This window comes from Molossus molossus, unplaced genomic scaffold (genome assembly GCF_014108415.1).
Source record: "Molossus molossus isolate mMolMol1 unplaced genomic scaffold, mMolMol1.p scaffold_m16_p_17, whole genome shotgun sequence".
In the NCBI taxonomy this organism is placed as follows: Eukaryota; Metazoa; Chordata; class Mammalia; order Chiroptera; family Molossidae; genus Molossus; species Molossus molossus.
In genome coordinates this window covers 60,647,075-60,669,434 of record NW_023425352.1, presented here as the reverse complement: position 1 = coordinate 60,669,434, position 22,360 = coordinate 60,647,075, and the positions used below count along the sequence as shown (strand labels likewise).

The 22,360-nt window shown below is 45.0% G+C and overlaps 1 protein-coding gene across 1 annotated transcript in view; it reads right to left on the bottom strand.

Moving 5' to 3' along the window:
• SH2D4B (SH2 domain containing 4B) overlaps window positions 1-22,360 on the bottom strand; it is a 95,788-nt gene that overhangs the window by 52,446 nt on the left and 20,982 nt on the right. Inside the window, exons 2-4 of the mRNA XM_036265795.1 lie at window positions 15,737-15,899; window positions 14,890-15,037; window positions 2,819-2,966 (exon numbers count right to left, since the gene is read on the bottom strand). Of these exons, the coding sequence (XP_036121688.1) occupies window positions 2,819-2,966; window positions 14,890-15,037; window positions 15,737-15,899 (459 nt within the window). The remainder of the gene's footprint in view (window positions 1-2,818; window positions 2,967-14,889; window positions 15,038-15,736; window positions 15,900-22,360) is intronic.

Genomic DNA, 22,360 nt, shown 5'->3' with positions numbered 1-22,360 from the left:
GGTAACAAGAGAAAAGGAGATCATTATATAATGATAAGGGAATCAATTGATTAAGAAGATATTACAATGCCCGGCCAGTGTGGCTCAGTGGTTGTGCTCAACCCATGCACTAAGAGGTCGCCGGTTCGATTCCCAGTCAGGGCGCATGCCCAGGTTGTGGGCCAGATCCTCAGGAGGCCGTCAATCGATGTTCTCTCATCAATGTTTCTATCTCTCTCTCCCTCTTCCTTCCTCTCTCTCTAAAATCAATATAGAAAAAAATTAAAATAAAAAGTTATAGCAATCATAAGTATATATGCCCCCAACATTGGAGCAACTAAATATATAAGGTAAATATTATCTGAAGAGAGAACTAAACCAGCAATACAATACTAATAGAAGATGTCAAGGCCCCACTTTTAATAATGAACAGATCATTCAATCAGAAAAATCAACAAGGAAACATTGGCTATGACTTCACTTAAAACCAAATGGACCAGCAGACTTGCACAAAACACTTCATTCAGCAGCAGCAGAATATACATTCTTCTCAAACCCACATGGGACATTCTCCAGAGTACAGTATAGGCTGGGTCACAAAATAAGTCTTAAAAAATTTTAAGAAGATTGATATTGCATTAAAATTTTTTTCCAACCACAACGATGTGAAACTAGAAATCAACAAAAGAAAGAATACTGAATAATTCAAAACTATGTTGAAATTAAACAACACACTCCTGAACAACAAATGGGTCAAAGAAGAAATAAAAAAATATCTTGAGATAAATGAAAATGGAAACATAATATAGCAGAACATGGAATGAGGCAAAGCCATTCTAAGAAGAAAGGTTATAGTGATAATTCCTACATAAAGAAAAAAAGAACAAATACCTTGGTTTAAAAATGGGCAAAGAACCTGAATAGATATTTTCTCAAAAAAACACATATAGTTGGTCAATAGATACATGAAAAGGTGCTCAACATCTTTAATCACCAGGGAAATGCAAATCAAAATCACAATGAGATAGCATCTTGCTATTTATTGGGATGCGTATCATAAAAAAAAAAAGATGACAAGTGTTAGCAAGAATGTACAGAAACTGGAACCCTCATATACTGCTTGTGGAAATGTAAAGTGGTGCATTCCCTTTGGAAAACAGTCTGGCAGTTCCTCAAAATGTTAAACAGAGTCACCATAGGACCCAGAGATTCCACTCCTAGGTATATACCCAAGAGAATTGAAAATATATGTTCACACAAAAACACAAATGTTCATAGCACTAGTATTCAAAATAGCCAAAAAGTGGAAACAACCCAAAGGTCTATCAACTTGTGAATGGATAAACAAAAATGTGGTATATGCATACATTAGAATTTTATTCAGCCATAAAAAGGAAGTAAGTGCTAAATTAAAGAAGTCAGATACAAAAGGCCACGTAATATATGGTTCTATTTATATGGAACATCCAAAATAGGCAAATCCATAGGGACAGAAGTTAGAGTCGTGGTTTCCCAGGGCATGGCAGGAGAAGTAACCAGTGGGTACAGAGTTTTCTTTTGTGGTTATGAAAATGTTCTGAATTAGATAGTGGTTATGTTTGCACAACTTTGTAAGTAGACTAAGAACCACTGACTCGCACACTTTAAAGGCATGAATTTTATATTGAGGGGATTATATTTCAATTTTTTTAAAAGTCTGTTTCATGACTTTGAAGTATGGTTAAGAAAGGCTGGGGACAAGAGGTCTGGGAAGTGGAGGTCATGGCACATCTCTGCTCCGCCTGCTGTGGCCGAGCGTCCGGTGGCCTCTGGAGCGCACCACACCAGCAGCCTCCTCCTCTCATTCCCAAACCCAGCCTCAGTCACATCACTCGCCTTGAGAAGTTTCCACTGTCCGCCTGCATTACACGCATTTTTTATTGTTTGTATTTTTTTATGTTTCTAGGACCTTGCTGATCCTACAGACTGCCCCTCCCAGAGCTGGCTAGTTCCTAAAGATTGTAAAGGACTGGCTTGTTCACATGCCAACCGGCCAATCCAGAATCCTTTTCCCAGCCACTTCCTTTATCTAGTTCTTACACTCTGGGTCACGATCCATCTGCCCTAATGGCCCCAGGGCCGGGTGTCAGGTCACTGGAGACAGCCCCAGTATCCCAAAGCCGGCTGAAATCATTCAAACCAGCCCAGCCTGGGCCTCCCTTGCCTTGCCTTGGCACAGAAACCACGACAAAGGCTCTTGCCCACACGATGCCCTCACTCCCTGCGCCTCCTCACTGACCCTGGTGCTTCCCTTCGCGGCCTTGAGTGGCCTGCACTCTCTTTCTTGGAACCGGGAGTAAAAACTTCTTCCTGCAAGACAGTCATTTCCACATCTGCCTGTCTTTCCAGACCTGATTACAGCAAGCCTGCAGACGCCTTCCCCCTTGGCTCCACCTTCCCTCTCCCACCCGCCTGCCCACGCACTGGGCACTCCGCAGCTTTGTCACCACCCGCGCCGCCTCGCCTCTCGGGCGCCTGGGCACTGCGCACTGCCTGCCGCGCTTACACGTGTCCTGGCCTCTGCGAGCCCGCCACCGCCCGCTTCCCTTCACCACCCGCAGACTGGCTGGGGGCTCCTCTGAATCCGGGGAGCAGCACAGTCATCGGTCACCAGAAAACGGGGGGCTTTCTGTTCTAGTGTAGGATCTGCCCGGCAAGCACGCTCCTCAGCCGGACGGGGCACAGGGTGGCCCGAGGCAGGCCTCTGGGCTGGGTGGACTGGATGATGGCCGGTCACGGAAACAAGGGAGCCGGGGTGGGGAGGCTGGTCTCCGGGCCCTGAGGCCCCAGCTCTACTCACGCTGCTCCTCCCACGCGCGCTCCTCGTCCTCGCTGGCCTGGCCCTGCAGCTGCGCCTGCTTCAGGGTCCAGTAGAGTTCCCTGGCTCTCCGCTCCTCCTGCAGGCGGATCTGCTCTTCCCCTCGCTTCCTCTCCTCTTCCTCTTTCCTCTAGAAGGTCATGGGGCAGAATAAGTTACGTGACAGGGACGTTTCCCAGGGAGGAGAAGTGCCCGGGATTCTGCGCTGGTGGGGGGTGGGGTGGGCATGCAGTCTACACGTGTGAGCTGGCTGCACCCAGTAGCTGTGGTGAGGGGCGGATGGGGGAAAGGCGAGAACAATCCGTAAACGCCAGCTTTCTGCAGAGATAGGGCGCTGGGCCAGCCTGGGCCACACGTCCATTCTGGGGGGAGGGTTGAGGGGGGCCCTGATCTTCCTAGAGGCCACTTAAGCAGGGTATGATCATGTCTTAACCTATGTCCAGGTAAGAAATTTTAAAGAGAGCAATTTGGGGGCCCCAGATCTCCAATTTTTGTCCTATTTTTAAGCTCCAAAAAGGTAATGTGTGTGTATATGTTCCTCCACCTTTGTTTACATCAAAGTAACATACATATGTTAACATGCATTATCAGCCCGAGACTTGTTATAAAAAAAAAACAGCAATTCGCCCTGGCCGGTTTGGCTTAGTGGTTAGAGCGTCTGCACAGACCAGAGAGTCCCAGGTTCGGTTCCCGCTAAGGGCACTACCTCGGTTGCAGTTTGTCCTGGATCCGGTTGGGGTTGTGTGGGTGGCAGCCAATCGATGTGTCTCTCTCACATCGATGTTTCTCTCTTTCTCCCTCTCTCCCTCCTGCTCTATCTGAAGATAAATGTAAAAATGTCCTCGGTGAGGACTAAAAAAACAAAAACAAAACAGCAATTCTCCAACTGATGACCCCACGCTAGTCCATGCCCAACCTTCCACCATTTTCTGTTATTTTAGCTGTTCCTTCCTGTGGTTACGTCTATGTAGAATAATTCTGCTGATTCTATGTTTATCAACTACACGTTAACCACTACCTTTCTTTCTGGCACATGAGGATATAGCACTTATCTTTACCAAACAGGTCCACACCCATACTCTTCCTCTCTTCATCCCCACAATAAATTCACATCACAATTTGTGGTTAAATCAGTGCAAATATGGTGCACTGAAAAGCCAAATAGGGTGATATTTCCACCACTCTAAGTACCTTTTATTAACTTTCTAAGGGTCTCTGAAATCATTATATTTCGCAAATTAAAACTTGCCTTTTTGGTGGGAAGGTAGTGGTTAACAACTTGCCATCAGTTGTTGTTGTTTTTTTCTTAAAATAATGATACATTTTATAATTAATGGCACCTTAAATTCATGTGGTAATATGATGGGTTTTTCTTTCAAATACTTTTTTGCTTTTTCCTGAGTTAATAATTGTTTTATCTTGAAGTTGGATGTTAACTTTTTCCCAAACTTCTCTAATATCTGTAGAAAATCTTTCTGTGTTTAACCAAGTGCTTTTTATTATAAAAGTAATACAGCAGATATCTTTTTTCAAGGGACACCCCCCTCCCCCAGCTACCACCTTACCTTCTTCTCTCATCTCAACTGGCTGCTGTCTAGGTCTTCTGTCCATCCACCCACCAGGACTCCCTTCTCAGCCCTCCCTGAGTTGAAGCCCTTATTTCTTTTTTCTATGGTCTCTTTTTTTGGCCACTTCTTCATTTTGCAGCAACATAGCGTACAGTATTTCTCAGGTAAGGATGCACAGAGAGACACTTTCTGAGTCTTGTCTGAAAATGTCTATATGCTGCCCTCACCTATAACTGCTAATTTAGCTGAACTCATAGAATTTGATTAGTAATCATTTCCTGCAGAATTTAGAAGACGGTACCTTCTTGTCTTCTAGCATCCAATATTGCACTAGTATTATTCTTCTGCTTAAGACGTGATTTTTCTTTTTGTCACTGATGTTCTGAACTTTTTAAAAATTATGTGCCTTGGTTTGGATTTTCTTTTGTCAAGTCTGTTGGGCACTTAAGGTGCTTTCTCCTGGAGTCTTGGGTCCTTCCAGTCTAACACATCTTGGCTTAGGATTTCTTGGACAAGTTCTTCTCTTCTCATTCCTCTCTTTGCTTTCTAGAACTTCTGTTTGTCCAAAACTGGACTTCTCAAGGTGATCCTCTAAGTGCCTTATCCCTTCTCTCTTATTTTCCATCTCTTGTCTTTTTTGTTCTATTCCCTGGTTGATTTCACTGACTTTATCTTCCAAGCCTTCTACTGAATTTTTTATTTCAGCTGTTGCCTTTGTAATTTCCAAGGCCTCTTTCTTTTTCCTTGGTTGTTCCTTTTTGCTTCACTGCACCCTCTACTTGTTTCATGAATGCAATAGCCCATCTCTAACTGTTTTAGAGCTTTTTCATCTCCATTCTCTGATTTAGGTTTATTTCCTCTTGTTTACTCTTTTTTTTATTTTTTGGGTTTTGGTGTTGTTCTATTTGCTGCCTGTCATTCATGGTGGAGACTCTCCTCAGATGCTCCCTGACTCTTCCTGTTCAAGAGAGGAAGGAAGTGTCTGAATGGAGACGCGGAGTGCACAGACAAGGCTTCCTTGAGAGGCGAGCTTCACTCTGGGGTGCCTGGATAAAGATCCAGCCGTTTCACTGAGGAACCCTCAAGTGTAAGAATTGATGGGTCCCCTCTCTGAGGTTATTCTGTCTGTGTCTGACCACCAGCATTCCAGGAGTCCGTGGTGGAGGCTGGACAGAGGTACAGGCAGGACAGTCCTCAGACCCAAGCCAGCAGGACCCCTTCATGACAACAAACACCATGCTTTAAGTGCCTTCTTTGCAAATTTCCCCCCAAGTCCCACCAGGAATGACCAGCAAGAGTCCTCCCAGGATTGGCAGGGGCAGCAGTTCTATACAGGTGAGGTGTCCCAAGCCCAACCATGTCTCACATGAGCCCTACTCCCTGTTTCTCCCCTCAGGGTGCTCTCTGACCCTCTCCTCCATGCAAAGGGTTAACCAAATAGCCCAAAGAGCTGGGACTTATACTTGTGCAGTCATCTGGGGCCCAGTGGCCAGGCCATGGTTCCAGAAGGGTAGCCTAGCAAGCAAAAGAATCCTACTGGCCAGTGTAGCATTTTTATTTCAGGATCTTATAGGACTGAGTCATCAAAATGGAGCTAACAGGCTGCTTTCACATGGCTCAAATTGTTGATTTGTTATAGAAAAAGACACCACAACAAATATTCACTGAGCCTGTGTACCTGAGGGCAACCCTTTTTGCAGTTTCCACCGTTCAGGCCTTTACTCGATCCTCCTGCTTCCAAGCTGCCCTCCCGGCTCGCTCTGCTCAGCCTGACACTGAGCCCCAAGCCCTTCCCTTTCAACTCCCATCTCCTTCTGGTCAGGGGGGATGTGGTCACCTTGAAGGGAATTAAGACAGAGAATTAAGACAGGGTGAGTGACAGAGAGGATCGGGCAGCGGCTTCGGGCCACATGACCAGGTGTCCTCTCAGAGCCAGTGACGTGGTCTGAGACCTGAACAGTAAGGAGGCTGGCGGTGAAGATTCTGGAGACATTTGCAGGCAGGCAACCACGAAAGCAATGGCCCCAGGACTGCACATGGGCTGGGCGTGTTTGAGTGTTTAATTACCCTCTGTGGCTGGAGGAGAAAGTTAAAATTCTGTGTTTGGCCCTGTCCAGTTTGGCACAGTGGTTAGAGCGTCAGCCCACAGACCAATGACTCGTGGGTTCGATTCCAGTCAAGGGCACGTCCCTCACTTGCGGTTAGTCCCCAGCCCTGGTCAGGGTCATGCAGGAGGCAACCAGTCAATGTGTCTCTCTCAGATCGATGTTTCTCTCTCTCTCTCTCCCTCCCTCCCTCACACTCTATCTGAAGATAAATGGAAAAATATCCTTGGGTGAGGATAAAAAAAAATCCTGTGTTTGATGCATTTGAGATGCCACAGGACACCCACGAGACCTGCAGTCCGCAGTGGGAGGCGTGAGCCCAGCACTCGTGGGCCAGTTCGAGCAGAGACACTTACTGGGGACGGTCTACAGGGGGTGACTCTTCTCAGCCCCAGACTTAATGTGGCCACTAAAAAAAAAAGAAGGCCCGATTGTCTTGGGACACTCCTCCATTTAAAAGTTGAGAGACAGTTGGGGTCAGAGAAGGAGCTTGAGAAGGAGGCCAAGGGGTAAGATAAAATCCAGAAGGGACGATGTCTGCAGGGGAAGCCAAGAGAAGAAAGCGTTTTGAGTAAAAGGGAGTAAACTGAGCTGCGGGCTGCTGAGACATCATAAAAGATAAGGACAAAGAGGCCACGAGGGACCTAGGGAGGAGGCCACAGGGCCTGATGGCAGAGCTTGAGGTGAGCAGCCCCAGCGCAGTGGGGGCACATCCAGGCGGCAAGGGACCGGGGGGTGGAGGGGACTGCAGACAACCCTTTGACATTCCCTGTCAAAGAGCAGAAACAGGAAGCAGCGGCCAGGGAGGAGATGGGGTTAGGACAGAAAGGGGATGAGTTGGTTGGTTCTAAGATGAGAAACACTAGAACAGAGAACGAATGACTAATGCAGAGTGGGAACCGAGTACATCTGACTCCAAAGCAGGATAAGCTGAGCTTCACCCCAAAGCTGTACTTTACCTTCACCACTCACTAGCATCTCGATAGCATAAAAATCACCCTTCACTCTGGCACAGAACTTCACAGTTTCCACAGTGGGTTTTCCATTTCTCCCCCAGGGCTCCCTAATCTCTGACCGTGGTCACTGCTTCACCCAGTACACAGAGCACCAACCAAGACAGCCTCCCCACCCGGGACTTCAGCTCCATCATGGCCGGGACAGGTTCAAGGGAAATGCAGACAGTCTGGGCCTCGGAGCCAGAGTTTCTCCTGTGCCCTGGTCCCACACCCTGGGATGCAGAAGGACTTCACAGATAAAGCTGCCAAAACAAAGTGCCATAGACCAGGGGCTTAAACAACAGACATTGACTGTCTCCTAGCTCTGGGAGACAGAAGTCCAAGGTCAACATGTCAGCAGGGTCAGTTTCATTCTGAGGCTTCTCTCTTTGGCTTGTTTCTTCACATGGTCTTTCCTCAGTGTTCACACGTCTGTATCAAAATTCCCTTTTCTTAGAAGAACACCAATGATAATGAGTTACGGCGCACCCTAAAGACTTCATTTAATTACCTCTCTTTAATTTTTTTCCTTTATTGATTTTAGAGACAGAGGAAGTGAGAGGGAGAGAGAGATAGAAACATGGATGAGAGGGAACATCGATTGCCCGCCTCCTCTATGCCCTCCACTCGGGATTGGGCCCACAACCTGGGCACGTGTCCTGACAAAGAATCCAACCGGCAGCCTCTTGGTGCATGGGTTGATGCTCCACCACTGAGCCACACCAGCCGGACAAATTACCTCTCTTTAAAGACCTTATCTTCAAATATGCTTACATTCTGATATACTGGGGGTTAGGACTTCAACATATGTATTTTAGGGAGACACAGGTCAGCCCATAACAAGGAGACCACACCTCAGAGAAGGGTCATGACTGGGGTAATGGGCAAGTGGCATTTGACCACTCATTGCAAATGACAGTATAGTGTTCCTATTCCAACTAGCAGTGGCTAATGTAAAGCAGCAAGTTCAAGAACAGCTGCCCCCCCCCCCAACCCCTGGTTTCCACTGTTCCATCCATGGTCTTTACAAATTCAACTTTTTTCGATTCAACACATAAGTGAGATCATGTAATATTTGTCTTTCTGGGTCCAGCTTATTTCATTTAGCATTATGTCCTCCAAGTTCATCTGTGTTGTTGCAGGATTTCTTTCTGTTTTAAGAGAGACTGATATTTCAGTGTGTGTGTGTGTGTGTGTGTGTGTGTGTGTGTGTGTATTTAGATTGTGTTGGTGAAAGGGTACAAGGATTCCATTATGTCGGATGAATAAGTTCTGGAGGTCTAATGTACAGCATGGTGACTATAGTTAATTCTGTATTGTATACCTGAAGTTTGCCAAGGGAGTAAATTGTAAGTGTTCTCACTACACACAGAAAAAGGTAACTAGGTGAGGTGGTGAGTATGTTAATTAGCTTGATGGTGGTCATCATTTCACAACATATATGCATAACAAAACATAATGTACACATTAAACATATACAATGTTTATTTGTCAATTAAACATGAGTAAAGTTGGGGGGAAATCACGCCAAATCAATATACGTGCACGTAAGTAATTGGCAGTGTATTGTACACTCACCCCCTTAAACCGAGAGCAGGACAACACTTGGAGCCAGAGCCGTGGCAGCCACCACCGCAGAGGAGAATGACGGCCTCTCACTGTGACAGAAGCAAGCTCTTCACAGGGACGAGGACGACAAAAGAGAACATCGTGCAACCACCAATAAAGAGCATTGCCTCTTACTCTCCACAGTCTTGCTAAAGTACTCAACCTTTACAGGTTGAATTGCTGAAAACTCTTGTTTTTGTTGCTCTGATCGGAATCCTTGGCCCACTTTGATCACTAAAGAACGGCCCACCTTTCTTGTGTTCAGCAGCCAAAGGCCAATGCAGCCAAAGGCAGATGTGCAAACACTCCCCCTCCCGCCTTAGGAGTCGGTTGCCTTTTTCTGGCAAAGAAAGGCCCTCCGAACTGTCCAGCTTATTCAATCCCCCTTCTCCTGATAACCCATCAGTAACAGCACACCGCAGGAGCCCACGGAGGCCCGGCCAGCTCACCCCAGTGGAAAATATAACCGAGACAGATGCTTTTTCTGGAAGGCACAGTGGTTTTCCTTGTCAGCCTGGCCCAGTAATACCACCATGCTTTGTGACGTGATGCCCTCCAAAAGGGCATCACAGACTGTGTGTCCGTTATTCTCCCAGTGCCAGTTCCCAGCATGGGCCTAGCAGATAGTAGGTGCTCCATAAACACTCACCAAGGACTGAATGAATTAATGAACAGGTGCAGATAAGATAGGGTTTGTGATGATCCGTGATGAGGAAAGGGTAAACCACATCATGTTATCTTGTTAATGCCAGTCTTGTCCAAGAGAAATTCAGATAAAGTCTACAATTTTCAAGAGGATATCGAAAGGGGGGAAAGTTTTCCAACCACTTGTGATGTTATTGGGAATGAGGCAGGGTTAGTTTCTATAGTTGTAGAGGATTTCATGAAGGAGGAAGAGAGAGAGAGAGAGAGAAAAGAAAGAAAGAAAGAAAGAAAGAAAGAAAGAAAGAAAGAAAGAAAGAAAGAAAGAAAGAAAGAAAGAAAGAAAGAAAAGAGGAAGGAAGAAAGAAAGAAGAGGAAGGAAGAAAGGGAGGGAGGGAGGGAGGGGGGAGGAGGGAGGGAGGGAGGGAGGGAGGAGGGAGGGAGACTGGCTTTGAGTAGGAAATGGAGAAAAGTTAAAGGCAGCTTAACAGTATCACCTGTGTGGGCTGCTTATCAGGGGAAGTGGGAGAGGTGAAAGAGGGGGAGCCTGGGAGGTGGGGAAGGAGGTCACAGGACCCGAGACAGAGGGAGAAAGCAGGATCCTTGCTGTCCATGTTCTGTGGTCTTAAGCAGAGAAAGAAGCATCTGAAAAGCAGTCTTGTGAGTTAAGAAAGCCAGAAAATAAAATGCAAATTTTATCTGACCGCGTGATTCCCTTTATTCTAAAGGAACACTTTTATATGCATGTAAATTGCATTCAAATAGAACCAGCCACAACAGAATGGGTTTTAAAAACAGGTTTCCAGCTGTCTGTATCTTCTATTTCAAAGCTCCTTCTTTAACCTTATACAAGATTCTGGGATTTTCCCCAACTTTCTAAAAGGAATTTTCACTGTTACCTTTCCTGTGACCAGAAGAATTCAAAGAACCTACCTACATCCTCAGCATGGGTTGCCCAGCCAAGCTCCCTCTACCACCAGCTTCTCATCCAGGTTCCTTTTCTCCATCCCTCACTGTCTCCCTCTTCTAGTCAACCCCTCAGCACGTCCAGTCAAGCACATTCTGTTTCCTCCAAGTCTGCATCTCCTTCCCGGCGCCCCATGGCAGAGTTGTGCCATGTACCCTGCCCGCAGCCTGAGGCTCAGACACTTTTGTTCTTTGCTTTCCCTCAACCCAACATCTAATTGATGCCAAGCCTTGATGATTTCACCTCTACCATTTCTCTATGTCTATCCCCTTCTATCTCTCCCCAGAGTCACTCATTTCCCACCTTGACCATTGCAAAGATCTCCTTAATGCCCTGTAAATTTTCATCACTTGAATCACACTATCGCCACCAGTTGGCCTCATAAAACTTGATCTGACCATGCCCTTCATTGTATCAAGATCCTCACAGCTCTGCTCTGTCCACTGAGAACAGTCCACTCCTTAATTAGCATCCAAAGGTTCACAGCCAACCTTCTGAGGTTTACATCTGGCTCCAGCCATCGCGTGCTGTCCTCGCCCTCTCCAGCCAAACGTTCATCATTCCATGTACGTCCTTCCATTTCCTGTGTTTGCTGGGCCCAGACTCCCGGAGGGGCTCCTTTGCCCTCCAGTGTAGTCCCCAGGGCGTGGTTGGGGCAAGGGTTTCTCATAGAGTTGTCTCTGTCTCCCCTGGCACTCTGTTAGCCTTTTGAGAGTGGGGAGTCAATTGCTACCACCACCTCCCAAAACAACCTGCACTTAGGTCCTCAGAAAAGAAGAAAAGTAAACAAAATGAATGTCGCTGGTGTTCTGCTGCATGCAAGACACATTCTGTTAGAATCTTGTGTTGAAAGATAATAAAAATGATCTAAGACCATCTCTAAGCTGATGCATAAATTCCTTTCTCAAAGCTGTCTCAGGTATCTATTGCTGATTAACAAACTACTAGAAAATCTAGTGCTTTAGAACAACAGCTGTTTTACTTGCTTGTGATTCTATAGGTTAATAATTTGAGCAGGGCTGGGCTGGGTGGCCCTTCTGATCCACGTGGTGTCCACTAAGGTCAATCACTTGGTTTAGGTCATTCACTGGAAGAACCAAGAATGCCTCCTCCACCGCCTCTTCTCTCTGGCCAGCTTGGGTTTCCTTACATCGTGGTCATCTAACGTAGAGGGCTTCTTATAGGCAGCTTCCAAAGTGGCCATTGACAAAGGAACAAAAGTAGAAGCTGCAAATCTCTTATAGCCTTTCCTCAAAAGGTACAGAGTCACTCTTACAGATCAGAGTGAATTCTGCCATCAAAGCTAGCCACAGGTGGAGGCAGGGGGAGAGGCCCACTTCCCAAAGCAGTGCAGACAGTCTGCCGCCAGCCATGTTTAACCTGCCACAGAAACCTTTTTAGATACTATCTGAGCCTATGCTTAAGCATTTCCTGTGATGAAGAGCTCGTCACAACAAGGGAAGTTCACTTAAGACATCCCGACAGAAAGTGTCCCAGCTTGCCAGCCTGGGCTGCGCACACACTGCCCATCGGTCTCTCTGGAGCCTGCACCTGCCACTTGCTATTCTGAGGCCCCTCAAAACGCAGATGCACCAAGTCAGGATTACTATATGTGTTCAAGTTTGAGCATTCACACTTAGCACATTAATTTTTAGAACAAACACAGAATGACCATAAACTTCTTTGGAAATAACACCAAAGGCCTGCATTTGATTCCTTCAGTGAATTTGAGGGCCTGACTTTACTAAATCCTCCATGAACCCTAACACAGAACCGCCCACAGTTTACCATCCCTCAACACTGAGGTTCTGAAGGAGACCACTGACCACAAAAATCTCTGCTGGGAACTCAATCCCTCCATGATTTCCTTGTGAACTGGCCCCCGCACCACGGAGCTACCCCAGCATCTGAGGCTCACCCTCCTCTGGCGAAGAGGGAGGCCAGAGATTGGAACAGGTGACTCACTGTTAGAGATATATAAAAAGTATTGGTTTTCTTACCCAACAGACTTAAGTAATCGTATAAAAAAATCCAACAATATAAACTAAACACCTCTCCACTGTGGATTGGATTTTAGATACTATCGTGAAGTTGTTCATTTCCGCAGCAATGATAATGATTACTGTGGCTGTGCAGGGAAACATCCTTATACATGGGCGATGCCCGCTGAAGGACATGGGGTTTGATCAGGCGTAAGCAACTAAGGCTCCCAGGCCAAATCTGAATTCAAGCTATTATTTTAAAAGAAAGTTTTATTGGAATAGCCACATCTGATCATTTATATGGTGTCTATGGCTGCTTCTGTGCCTCAGTGGCCTGGTTTGGGAGTTGTGACAGAGACAGTCTGGCTCAAAAAGCCTAAAATATTTACCATCTGGCTCTTTATGGGCAATAGATTGCTAACCTCTGTGCAAGAGTGTGTAATGCCTGCAACTTTCTTTCTAACTGTTCAGCAAAACAACTGCAACAAAAAAGTGTATATGTGCATGTGTGTATGTGTGTGTGTACATGTATATGTATACACTATACAGTTGACTCTTGAACAACATGAGGGTTGGCATGCCAATTCCTGAGCAGCTGGAAATCCTGGTATAACTTTTGACTCCCCAAAAACTTAGCTATTAATAGCCTACTGTTGACAGGAAGCCTTAACATAAACAGTCGATTAACACATATTTTTACGTTGTATGTATTATATACTGTATTCTTATAATAAAGTAAGCCACAGAAAAGCAAATGTTATTAAGAAAATCCTAAGGAAGAGAAAATACATTTACAATATTGATTGGAAAAAATGCCCACGTAAGTGGACCCACGCAGTTCAAACCTACGTTGCTCAAGGGCCACCTGTGTATGTGTACGCACGTGTACGTGGAAAGAGAGGGGAAGAGAGAGAAGGAAAGAAGGCAAATGTGGCAAAATATTAATAATTGGTGAATTTTAGAGGATAATATATGAGTATTCATTTTATTTTTCTTTCAACTTTTCTGCAAGTTTGAAAATGTTTTTAATAAAATGTTTTGAGAGTAAATATTACTTCACTTAAAAACTCAGGAGAATCTCCTAAAAAATATAACTCAAAGGAAAATTAAATAAGGAAATCAATAACAATATAAATATATAACTAGCTATTGTAATGGACTTTAAGGGGATGAGAACAATCTCATTCACAATAGCAACAAGTATTAAACCTAAGGCTTAACTAAAAACAAACAAACAAAACTGTGGGGTACTTAAATAATACAATAAATTTTACCAATGTCCAAAAAGTAGAAGCACATACGCTCACTGTGAATCTCTAATAGAAAAAAAAAAAATGAGTAAGATTAGCCAAGTTCATTTTGGAAATGATAGTTTCTCACCATAACAGATGTTACGGTTTATTTTTATTTTTTATTTTTAATGTTTTTATTGATTTTTTAGAGAGAGGAAAGGAGAGAGATAGAAACATCGATGTGAGAGAGAAACATCAATAGGCTGCCTCCTGCACGCCCCCTACTGGGGATCAAGCCTGTAACCTGAGCATGTGCCCTGACCAGGAACCAACCGGGACCTCTCAGTCCATGGGACAGTGCTCAATCCACTGGGCCATACAAACCTGTCAAGGTTTATTTTTAAACTATAGTAATTAAGTAAGTAAACCTGGCTCAGGAATAATCAAAGAAAAGTCCAGGAAGAGATCCAGGAGAAGAATCTTCAAAAAACCTCAAGTTGGGTGTTGTTATTACCCTAATATTACAAACAAGAAAGTAAAGGCTCAGAGAAGTTCAGCAAGCTTCTCAAGTTCACACAGCAGTAAGCAGTAGAGTTAGAACTGCATCCCAGGTTGACCCGACCACAAACTTTGCTCTTTCCAGGCTTCATATCAGGGATCTTGGTTCGGGAGGCAAAAGTCCTGAGTTTTGGTCCTGGCTACGTCCCTAACTACACATGGCCTTGGCGAGTCTTTTCCCCGGCTGACCCTCCGTTTTCTCAACTGTACAATAGGAAGTGGATTGGACCCAATGGGATGTGAAGTTCCTTCTTGCTCAGACATGCCATATTTCTGTTCTCATAAAGTACTCAGTAGCAACCAATGCCCAAGGACTGGTTCAAATCAGGGATCAGCCTCAGTGGCCTCGGAGCTAGAGCAAGTGGCCACACACAGATGCCCCACCCTTGGGCTCACCTTGAATTCCTCGTGAATGCGCTCCTCCAGGACTTTGGCAGCTTTGCGGTCCTCCATCTCCACTTTCCACTTCTCTGCCAGGATCCGGGCTTTCTCATTGGCCAGAGCATCCCGGAACGTCTTGGTAATCTCTGCCTCTTTCTGTCTCCTTCCAAGAGAACACCAATGGGTATAAGCTCAAGTGGGAAACCAAAGGGCTACATAACATCGGAAGTTCAAGTAAAAACTATGGCAGTATTTCTTACTCCATCAGAATGACATGTCTAAGTTCAACAAAACTCAGTGTTGACAAAGATGGGGAGAAATAGGAATTCTCATATATAAGGGTGTAAATCAGCAAAATTGTTCTGGAAGCCATGAAATAAGACTCCAAAATCCCATCTCTCACTCAAGTTTACAAAGGCATAGGTAGAAGGTGTTCATCACAGTATTTTAATAGCATAAAGGATAGCAAACAACCTCAGTGTCCATCAACAGGACCAGTAGGTTGGGTTCCCCATGTAATGAGAATGCTATATAGTAATCTTAAATAATGTCGTGAGTCTATATTAATCAACTTATCTCAGTGTAAATAAAGCAGTTTACATGCTTACACCGACTTATGGTGGTCTGACTTACGTTTTTTGGCTTTACAACAGTGCCAAAGCAATACACATTCAGCAGAAACTGAACCCACAAGGTCTATCTGATGCAAAGCTTTGATGGTTTGGTCACCTAACCTTAGCAGAACAGCCAGCCAGCTGCCTGGCACCTCCTCCTTCCTACCCACAACCTGTATGTCCTTATCTGGGACCCATTCCAAGGCTCTGAGATCAGGCCCCACCCCACACCTACTGGCACCTCTCACCAGAGCTCCTCGGCCTCCCTCTGGGCCTGCAGCCGGGCCTTCTCTGCAATCAGCTCCTCCGAGATCTCTTCATAGGGCTTGTCGCCAGGACCTTCTCCCATGATCCAGACCCAGACCTCGCCGTCTTCGCCCAGGAGCCACTGGATGTGCTTGTTACTCGCTGCTTCACAGCATAAGGAGGAACAAGAAAGGAAGAGAAACAGGTCTGAGTTCTCGTCGGTAAGAAATGCCCTAGGTTGGCGATGGTGCACGACCACTCTGCAGTACGTGGTCATCACAGAGAGTATTCCAGAGAGATACTGGCCTAAGCTCAGGTCCATGGCCACCTCTTCCCAACTCCCCCTAGGGAGAAACACAGCAGCCAAGTCAGGCTGCTGAAGCAGGTGTCCAAGTCTCTGAGGCTGAGCACCCCTGACATCTTCAGCAGAGAGAACATCAGTGACAGTGCAGCACCCTCTGAAGGAAGTGACTGTGTCACTTCTGGACCAAGGCAGTTGGGAGCCAGGGAGCCTTCTCCCCCACCCCCAGCCCCACTGGCTGGAAATAAGGAATTGGAGATATTAAGATTACAAGATGAAGCAGCTAGGCTCCTGAGTCTCCCTGACCCATATCCACCTGTGACATGAGCAAGAACTTAACTTGTGTCGCATTAAGCCACTGAGATTTTTCAGTTTTCCTGTTGCAACAGATTCTATTGATTACCATGACTAAAACGGAAATCCATCCCAAAAGTGGGGTACTGCTGAAACAGAAACTAACATGTCATCGCCTCGGACATTGGGTGTCAGTGAGGTTTATCAGGCTGACTGGCTGGAGATCCATGTTCTGCAGGAGCAGAACATTTGGTGAAATTGTCAGACACTATAATTTAAAAGGCAGACCCCCGTGCCTTCTGAATCTGTCACTCTAAGGGAAGAGACTGGAAAATAGAATGTCCGGAGTGTGTGTTGGTTGCTAGTGGCTGGGTTTGGCAAGGTGTTAAGAGAAACTAGTTCAAGAATTGAGTGCTTTGCAAGTAGAGATGAAAAGAAATAGAGGGAATACAGAAATTTGGGACTTTGTAAGATTGGAAAAACCACCTTCTTCTGGGGTCCAAATGGCAAGAGATGGGATTTTTAAAGGTTTTGCATGACAAGCCCCATAAGACGTGTAAGGTGAGTTAAGCGAGCTGGGTACAGCGCATTGCGGCAGCCCTGAGAATGTGCCCCACATCCAGCCACAGGGACCATGGTGGACCTAGCTCTCCAGCTCCTGTGTTCTTGTGCATGCCCGAGGCCGTGCTTCACAGGCAGCTCCCAGCCTGTGACTGAGCGCGGCAGGCTTATTCCTGGGTGACACCAGACTCCTCTGATGGGCCTTGACAGACCTTTCCTGGACTGCACGTCTGCCAGAACACCTCCACCCAGCCTGACTTTCCCGTCCCCGTCACTCAGGTCAGACTTGCACGGCAGTGTGATGGCTCTCCCAACCTCCTCCAGCTCCCTGCCCTTTCCAGTGTCACAGGCAGTGCCTTGTGAACCCTCCTGTGGTTATTCCCACCTGTCTCTGCTCCTCAGAGGACCAGGCTAACGCAAGCACATTAAGAGTGCCATCTCACTTGTTTTTACAAAGAGCCTAAGGCAGTTCATCTCCACATTTTTCATCATTTGAGAAAAACACAGAACTTCAAAGAATAAAGTTTTGTAATTATTAAATAAAATATAATAACATAAATATGAAAGATTTATTTTATTAAACAACTCTTAACCGTGTATTCTGTTCTTTACAGTCAAGCACATCCCTAACAGATACAGATAACAAACCCAGAGGAATACAGAAGCCCTCAACCCCGACTATACTTATTCAATGAAAACATGAATAGAATTAATTCCCCAGTTAAAAATCTGAGATTATCAGATGTCATTAAAAAATAAAATCCAAGCCCAGCCTGTGTGGCTTTGTGGATTGAGCGTCGTCCCATGGACTGAGAGGTCTGGGTTCGATTCCTGAACAGGGCACATGCCCGGGTTTCAGGCTGGATCTCCAGTAGAGGGCGTGCAGGAGGCAGCTGATTGATGTTTCTCTTTCACACTGATGTTTCTATCTCTCTCTCCTTTCCACTGTCACTAAAAAATCAATAAAAACATATTTTTTAAAAATAAATAAATAAAATTCAATTGTGCACTATTTGAATATAACACACATTTTTTAAAAGGTTAAAAATAAAGAGGTAGGCAACAATAGACGGTGCTAACGAAGCAAAAAGTAAATAGAAGTGACAAGGTCAGACAAAGCAAATTCAAGGACAAATGTGTTAAACAAGACAAAGAAGAATATTATATGATAATAAAAGATGTAACCCACAAAGAAGATATAACAGTCATAACATTTTATACAACATACAATATAGCAGAAAACTGCATAAAATAAAACCCCTAACAATGCAAGAGAATTTGAAAGTGTATATATACTTGTGGTGGGAAGTTTTACTATATTTATTTTAGTAGTTGTTGTTGGATCCAATATTTTTTAAATCAATAATGTAGTCAACAAATTTTAATTAACAACAAAAGGACTTTGCTCTTTAAATATTGAGAATGTTTTTATTTATTTTGATCTTACAAATTGCATAGGCCATATTCTCTAATAATAATACAAAAATTAGACATCAATGTGGGGAAGAACCATTAGAAATCTTAACTGCTCTATAATCAAGAAAATATCTCATTGGTAACCCATGAATCTTAGAGGAAATCAAAATTGAATAACACATGATCTAGAAGGGAAAATGTAGCAAAAAGTATGGGCACAAGTAACAGTGAGCTCAAATTATAGGCTTAAGGACTTTTCTTTTTCATGTTCCCATGAAGATATACCTCTCTTCTCCAAACATTTAACAATAGTAGATACAAAGGAAAAAGAAAAATGCATAAGAATATAAGAAATACCTCCATGGAATCCATACCAGACAAAAGTGTGAAATAGTGAGCCTGGTGGAAGCCTGGGGCTTCTATGTGGGTCCCAAAGAAAACAGTGGTCACCAGGATTATGACCCCTGCAGGGAAAAGGGGACCCCTCCAGAATAAACAGGAGCCTGGACAGGATCATTATGGAAGACGGGCTGGTAATGTGCCTGGAAAGTTCAAGAAACAGCAAGGAGGCCATTGTGGTGCCATAGGGTGGGCAAGAAGAACTAGGAATGAAGTTGAGGGGCAGTGGCAGGCCCAGTCATGCTGGACATTGCGGGCCCAGGTACGACTTTGGATATTCTTCTGAGTGAGATGGGAAGCCATTAGAAGTAGAGAGTGGGGAGAGTGACATAATCTCATTCAAATCTGTTTCAAAATGTTCACTCTCCCAGTTGTGTGGAAAACAAATCAGAACAAGGAAACCTTTAGGCCAGCTAGCATTTGTAATAGTCCAGGTGAAGAACGACCATTTCTTGCACGAAGGTGGTTCTGGTGGAGTAGGTGTAAAGTGGCTAAGATTTATGATATATTCTAAAGAAAAAAGAAATATTTGCTTAAATCTTGAATATGAATTATTAAAGGAAAAAATAAAACAAGAAAATTCTGTTTCAACTTAAGCAACAGAATCCATGTTTCAATTTAAGCAACAGAATGAATGATCATGTCATTGAAATGGGTAACATGGAAGAAACAGCTTGGAGAAATCAATGTTTCCGTTGTGACCAGATAAAGTTTGAGATGCTTATTAGACATCTGATAGGCAGTTGGATAAAATAGAGTTTAGAGGAGAGGCTGGAAGTAAGATAAAATTTTGGAGTCATCAGTGTGTGGACATTTAAAACCACTAAACTGGATGAGAGCAGGGAGAGAGTGAGTATAGATAGAAAAGAGAAGAGGTGGAAGAACAGAGGCCAGAATACTCCCAGCGCTTAGGAGAGGACCCCCAAAGAGACAAGGACAAAGAGCCTATGAGCAGGAGAACAACCAAAGGGAGAGCTATCCCAGGAGCCAGAAGGAGGCAGAATCTCAGGAATTAAAGGAGGAATCAAATGTGTCAAAGGCTGCTGATAGGTGGATGATGAAGACTGAGAATTGACCACTGGATTCAGCAACGTGAGGGTCACCGGTGATCTTGATAGGAGTGGTTTTGTGAGCTTGTGAAAAGGGAAACTTGGAAACTTTTAAAGAAAATAGAAAAGAATCTCATTTTAACTTTGTGGAAGGGAAAAATTTTCTACAAGACAGAAAGAATGAACTACAAGAGACAGTGTTGATAAATTTCAATACAGATTAAAGTTTAAAATTTCTACATAAGAAAACATACCACAGAGACAATTAAAACCCACCAAATGAGAGAAAATATTTGAATATACATTACTGTCAAATGACTAACAATTAATAAAAGCAATAATAACAGCTAACATTTATAGAGGGCTTATCTGCTAATCATGGTCCAACACATTTTACATGTATTAACTTACTAATGTCTAGAACAATCTTTCTCTCCCGGGGTCCTATGAGAGAAGCCCTATAAAACAATTTGAATGATGATTTTTCTTAGTTCTCTCAAGGATGGTACATACAGATAGTACTAGTCTAGATGCATTGTAAAAGAGTTAACTCTTTAGGACAGTAGTTATAAAATAATTTACTCTCAGGATCCTTTACAGTCTTTTAAAATATTACGAATCTGAAAGGGTTTTTGTCTATATGGGTTATGTCTATCAATATTAACATATTCAAAATTTAAACTGAGAAAATTTTCAACATTTATTTAAAATAATGGCAAATTATTACACAAAACATATATAATATTTTTATTAAAAATAGCTATATTTTCTAAAACAAAAAATATTTAATTGGAAGAGTTGCCTTGTTTTATATTTTTGAAAATCTATTTAATGTCCAGCTTAATAGAAAATAGCCAGATTCTTATATCTGCTTCTGCATTTTAGTTGAAGTATATATTTAAAATGTGGAATAAATGGGAAGATGGCTGCGGGCAGGACTGGAGGGAGGGAGGGTGCATGTGTGAGAGAGTGAGTGAGTGTGTGAGAGGGTGGGAGTGGATGTGAAGGTGGACAACCAAACCCCAGCAGTGCAGAGCCGCGGAGCAGAAGGTTCCTGTGCTGTGGACCAGAGCAACCGGCTACCGCGGTGAGCAGCCCTTCACAGCGCTTCTCCCTGCGCCTGTGGGGAGGTCCCGCCATTTTGGAAGATCCTGGGTCTTCCCTGGGAGGAGGCAGTGGGAGCAGCTAGGGCCCAGCAACCTGAGTCCACCAGTGTACCTGGCACCATCGGACCAGGGGGACACTCTGTGTCAACACAGACCAGTGCACAGTGGTGGAGCTCCCAAGGTGCCGGTCGTGGAAGCTGCAGATAACCAGGATCCCAGCACCGTTCCCCATAGTAGCAGCCCGAACAGAATCAAGATATACCCCCAGCAACAGTGGCTGGGAGTAGACATCCATCCCCAGGAAACAGAAGTACAGACCAGCAGCTGAGATCCGTCCCCAAAACTATAGCAAAAGCTGAGCAGGAGTTGAGCCCCACGGGGCAGCAGCACTCCCCAGCCTCCAGCAGCAGGACCTGGGGCTCCACAGAGGCCTGTGTGGCCCAGCAGCTCACATGTGCAGTGGGAAACCAGGGCTCCAGAAAGACTGGTGCCATCCAGCTGCCCGCCCACGGGACCTGCAAGGTGCAGGGGCACCAGAGAGGCCTTTGCGACCCAGCAGGGACTGTGCCATCCACTTACCCCTGGGACCTGCAGGGTGCTGAAGCACCAGAGCGACCTGTACAACACAGCAGCCCATAACATAGGTATAGAGCCAGGTCCCCAAAGGAACTGTGCAATCCAGTTACCCGTGGGACCTGCAGGGTGCGTGGGCACCAGAAAGGCCTGTGCCATCCAGCTGCTGACGAGATAGGCTTAGAAGATGTGAAAATGGAGGTTGGAGGTGGAGTGAATAGAAGCTACACAGACGATTTCCCAGGACCAAACGGGAATTACAACTAAAATAAAGACAAATCCTCGGGGAAAAAAGCAACAGAAAAGCAGCAGGACAGGACCATATAATCAGGGACACTGGTAGGTTATGTGGAGGCATGAGAAGGTGGTGGGCTGGGAGTCCACGGACAGCAGCAGTCTTAGCTGTAGCAGTGCCCTTGGTGAATAAAGACCAAGCCCACTCCACAGCACAGAGTGTCTGGACAGAGCTCTGAAATAGCCACAGCCACTCATCTGGGGGCAGGCTGGGCTGGAACTCTGTGGGGACACCTGGGATTTGGAGGGTACTCAGAGTTTTTGCTGAGCTGCAGCCACAAAGAACAGTGGCCACGGTGCTACTTCCCAGAGCTGAGGGGATAAGCAGCAGCCCCTCACCCCTCGGAGAGTCAGCCTTTCCCAGGTAAGGCAAAGAAATGCAAATTAAGACTCATTAATAACCAGCATCTATCCCACCCTCTGGAAATCCTCTTATGCAGAACACCAGGGCTACATTCCAATGCACTGAGTAACTGAGACTACTAGCCACCAGGAAAAAAGCTAGAGGATAACTGAACCTTTCCTGGGCTTGCAAATCTACCCAGGAAAGTAAGACTTGACAGTGCTGTTTAATGTGGGCCCACCCAGGCACATCAAAACTCAGTAGAGGGAGCCACAAACAGCAGAACACCA